The 4,883-nt window shown below is 39.3% G+C and overlaps 1 protein-coding gene across 1 annotated transcript in view; it reads left to right on the top strand.

Annotated features, from left to right (window-relative positions):
* Positions 1-4,883, top strand: part of AGBL3 (ATP/GTP binding protein-like 3) — a 103,382-nt gene that overhangs the window by 58,962 nt on the left and 39,537 nt on the right. The window contains 3 exon segments of the mRNA XM_006861231.1: positions 667-793; positions 2,440-2,540; positions 3,036-3,148. Coding sequence (XP_006861293.1) covers positions 667-793; positions 2,440-2,540; positions 3,036-3,148 — 341 coding nt within the window.

The raw sequence follows: 4,883 nt of genomic DNA on the forward strand, positions 1-4,883 counted from the left end.
TTTTTTTTTAATGTGTTAAAGTTCATCAAACTTCACACGCAAAAAAGTCGATTCTATTGCATATTCATTTAAATTACAAAAAAATCAAATTTCTTTGTAGACACTGATATATAATAGTCTTTCGGGGCAGTTCCCTATGAAAATTTTCACATGAAAATCTTTATTGCTGGAAATAGACAGCATGAATCATTTCCTAAATATTTTAGCACTGGTGTGGCACTGTAGGATAAACACTGGACTGCTACCCACAAGATCAACAATTCAAACCCAGCATCCGCTCTCAGAAACCCTATTCAGAGTCGCTATGAGTTGGAACTAACTTGATGGTACACGACACCACCATCAACAGCAGTAGCAAGCACCTTTAAACTCCTTTCTAGGACTTGTAGAGTATAACATCTTATCAGGATCGAGAATTTGTTCAGTTACTTCAAATGCATATTATATAGAGATTTTCTAAAGTGAACTATTTTGCCAGAATTAGAATCTATGTATATGTTATCCTTAAAATGAGTTTTCCCCCGACCAATTGATCAGGAAATAAAAATCAGTTTCCAAAGCTTTCAAGAGAATACCGCTTTTACACAACTGTTTTTATTTTCAGCCCCACTTCCTAAGAAAGTTGCCAGAAAACCCCCAGGCCTCATTATGTGTGTTTCTTTGCAGTTTTCCTTCTCAGCTTGCAAGTTTAATATTCAGAGAAGCAAAGAGGGAACAGGGAGGGTGGTGATGTGGCGAATGGGAATCCGGAACAGTTTCACCATGGAAGCCACGTTTTGTGGCTCTACCCTGGGTAAGAGCAAGTGTTCTTGTTCCAGCCACCCAAAGATCACTTTCAGTGATGTAGTGTAGACAATTTGATAGTAAGTACTTTCTTTTCACTTTACTACCTACTGGTATTTCATCTGTAATTTAAATAGAACGAATAAACTGTCACTGTATGGCGTGGCACTGTAGGATCAGCACTGGACTGAGAAACACATGGTCAGGAGTTCAAAGCCATCAGCTGTGAGTCGGAACTGACTCGACAGCACTTCACAACAACATATGGTGACTTTACCTCATCATTTCCTCTCATTTAAACGGGGAGTTTCAGCATGTACAGACAGTCCTCAACTTAAGTTCTCCCATAGTTACAAACAACCCTCGTCAAGCCTATTCTATTAAATATATATATATATATGTTGTTGTTGTTAAGTGCCGTCAAGTCGGTTCCGACCCATAGCCGACCCTGTACAGGGTTTCCGAGGGTGTAAATCTTTACGGGAGTAGAAAGCCTCATCTTTCTCCCGCGGAACGGCTGGTAGTTTCGAACCGCTGACCTTAAGGTTCGCAGCCCGATTCGTAACCACTACGCTACCAGAGCTCGCTCTCTCTCTCTCTCTCTCTCTCTCTCTCTATATATATATATATATATATACTAGGTCTTGATTTCAGTAGGATTTTTGACAAAAATTGCCTTGTAAACAATCACATCAGGAAGTTACATATTCCTTAAGCATTGTTAATATTACTGAATTATGCTAAATGTGCTTTAGGGTATCTCGAAGTAATTCTTTAATGTATTTAATGCCTAGAAAAATACACTAGGTGCCAAGACAAACATCTGACTAATTGGCATTAGATACGAACCAAACCTAACTCTTCTAATTTATAAACAAAGTCCACTCATAATCTGGGGACTATCTGTAGATAGAATATTCTAGTTGGTTTCAAGGACTAATCTTTGCTTGCTCTTGATTTTTTGAAATTAATATAAAGGGTTCCTACAGATGACTCTAATGATTTTTTCACTGAAACAAAAACAATGTACATATTTAAAACATCAGGTAGAAATAGTCTTAATGTGTTTGCTATTTGAAAAACAAATTAGAGACTGATTCTTTTATAAACTTTAATTCAAATGGAAGCATTTGGTTCCCTGAACTAAAAATAAAATATATTTGATATTCCAGTTAGGAAACTCTGTATTAAGATGAAGGTTACCTTTGCAGAAAATGTATTAACTCCAAGGAAAATGCTAGAAATCCACATAGGTAATGTCTACCTTTGTTTTTGTTTTTGTTTTTGTTTTTGTTTTTTAAGCAGAAACTTCTTTGAAACCGATATAAGATTTTTCATGACAATGCAAATATTTTTATCCAAGTTTTGCTTAAAGGAGTTGCCTGGGCTGGTTGTAACTGATGACCAAGCCTTCCATAAATGTGTTGAATTTTCTTGTGCCTGACAACTAGATTAATCTGTGTTCAATCCATTATCCTCAGAGTAATTGAGGGAGATTATGTTAGACAATCTGCCCCCAAGAAGAAAATCCAACGGAGAGGATATGGAATCCTATCACAAGTTGCGCTTATAATCGTGTTTGCAATTTAGGCCTCCCTGCTAAGAAAAAATGGTTTAACTGTTCAGCAGGAGTGGATAAACATATTGATCTTTTAGGTGATAAACGAGGCTCTCATTTCAACACAAAAGATTTGGAGTCAATGGGATATCATTTTTGTGATTCTCTTTTGGACTATTGTGACCCCAACCGGGCCAAGGTAAGCAAAGGCCATTCGAGTACACTTTAGACTCCAGTTTGCCTATGGACCTCAGGCCACTTCACCCTCTCAGTACCCTAAGAGAGTTTGAGGGACCTTGGTACTTGTTGAAGGATACCTGGTGGCACAGTGGTTTTGCACTCAGCCGCTAACAAAATGTCAGTGGGTCATACCCAAGAGTCTCTGTGGGAGAAGAATGTGACAGTCTGTTCCCATAAAGATTGCAGCCTTGGGAATCCTAGAGGGTAGTTCTACTCGATCCTACAGAGATCTCGAGTCAGAACCCACTAAATGGTGGTGGTGGTGATTATTAAGTGCCATCAAGTTGGTTCCGACTCATAGAGACCCTGTATAGGGTTTCCAAGGAGTGGCTGGTGAGCTTGAATCACCAACCTTGTAGTTCAAACTGACCTTGCAGTCCAATGCATTCACCCCAATAGCCATGTTTTCATTAGGAAGTACTTTTAAATGAACTCATTTATGATTTTTGCCTAGTATTTCCAATGCCTGAAAGAATTAGAGGAAATGGAGAAGCGCATCAACTTAGAAAAACTCTTTGATGATTCAGATACTTCTCTGATCGAAATCACATTGGATATAGAGTCTAGGTAAGTCAAGACTGTGAAACTGATCCTTTATGCTACTGTTTTCTATGCTCTTCACAATAATCTTAGAATTATTACCAGTTTCAATCGGAGATCCCAACTATCAGTGGAGGAAATGTTTTTTCCATGAACATTAGCTGGACCTAACTGTTGCTTTCATGGTCATTGATTGTGGATCCAAGTAAATCAAGATAAGAGCTAGAAATGGGCTTGAGTTTCCGACCTTTCAATTGGCAGCCAGATTTGATGCATTAGACATTAATGACAGAAGACCAGAGGAGCTCTAGGATGACATCAAGAACATCATACATGAAGAAAGCAAAAGGTCATTATAAAGACAGGAAAGAAAAAAAAAAAAAAAAAAAAACAAAAATGGGTCTTTTTTCAGAAGACACTCTGAAACTTGCTCTTAGCATAGTGGTTACGAATCGGGCTGTGAACCTTAAGGTCAGCAGTTCGAAACTACCAGCCGCTCCGCGGGAGAAAGATGAGGCTTTCTACTCCCGTAAAGATTTACACCCTCAGAAGCCCTGTACAGGGTCGCTATGGGTCGGAACCGACTCGACGGCACTTAACAACAACAAAGTGACTGAAGAAATGATGACGTGAAAGCGTTGAAAAGAACATTTCAATGGGCTTCTCAAGAAAACAAACTCAAGTAGTATAACGAACTGTGCAAAGACCTGGCGTTAGAAAACCAAATGGAAAGACCATGCTCAGCATTTCTCAAGCTGAAAGAACTGAAGAAAAATTTAAGCCTTGATTTGCAGTGTGGCACTGTAAGTAAGCACTGGACTGGTAACCACAAGGTCAGTGGTTCAAACCAACAGCTACTCCTCAGAAACCCTATACAGGGTAGCCATGAGTCAGAACTGACTTGATGGTACATAAACACCAACAACAAATGGGCAAAATATTGAATGATGCATGAAGAATCCAAAGAAGATGGAAGGAATACCCAGAAACACCGTACCAAAAAGGATGTGTCAAGTTTCAACCATTTCAAAAAACAGAATATGATCAAGAACTGGTGGTATTGAGAGAAAATGTCCAAGATGCACTGAAGGCATTGAGGAAAAACACAGCTCTGGGAATTGATGGAATACCCATTTAAATGTTACTACAAGCAAGCAGAACTCATTCGTCTATGCCAAACAATTTGGAAGACAGCTACCTGGCCAATCAATTGAAAAAGATCCTTATTTTTCCATTCCAAAGAAAGGTGACACAGTGGACTGCAGAAATCATCAAACAATATCATTAATATCCACATGCAAGTAAAATTTGGCTGAAGACAATTCAAAAATGATTGCTGCAGAACATCGACAGCTGCCAGAAATTCAAGCCGGATTCAGAAGAGGACGCAGAACGCGGGCTATCTATCCCTTCTGATCTCAGCTGGTTCTTAGCTGAAAGCAGAGACTCCTAAAAAGATGTTTACTTATTCTTTTTTAACTCCTCAAAGGCATTTGCAAACAATAAGAATTCCAGAACACTTAATTATCCCACAGAATAGGCAGTTGTAGTGGCCCTGTGGGTTAATACGCTGGACGGCAAAATCGTTTGAACCGCAAGGTCAACAGTTCAAGCTCACCAGCCTCTCCTCAAAAACCCTATGATGTTGTTGTTGTTGTTAAGTGCCGTCGGGTCGGTTCTGACCCATAGTGACCCTGCACAGGGTTTCCGAGGCTGTAAATCTTTAAGGGAGCAGAAAGCCTCATCTTTCTCCCGCGGAACC

The sequence above is a fragment of the Chrysochloris asiatica genome, unplaced genomic scaffold (assembly GCF_000296735.1).
Source record: "Chrysochloris asiatica unplaced genomic scaffold, ChrAsi1.0 scaffold00041, whole genome shotgun sequence".
In the NCBI taxonomy this organism is placed as follows: domain Eukaryota; kingdom Metazoa; phylum Chordata; class Mammalia; order Afrosoricida; family Chrysochloridae; genus Chrysochloris; species Chrysochloris asiatica.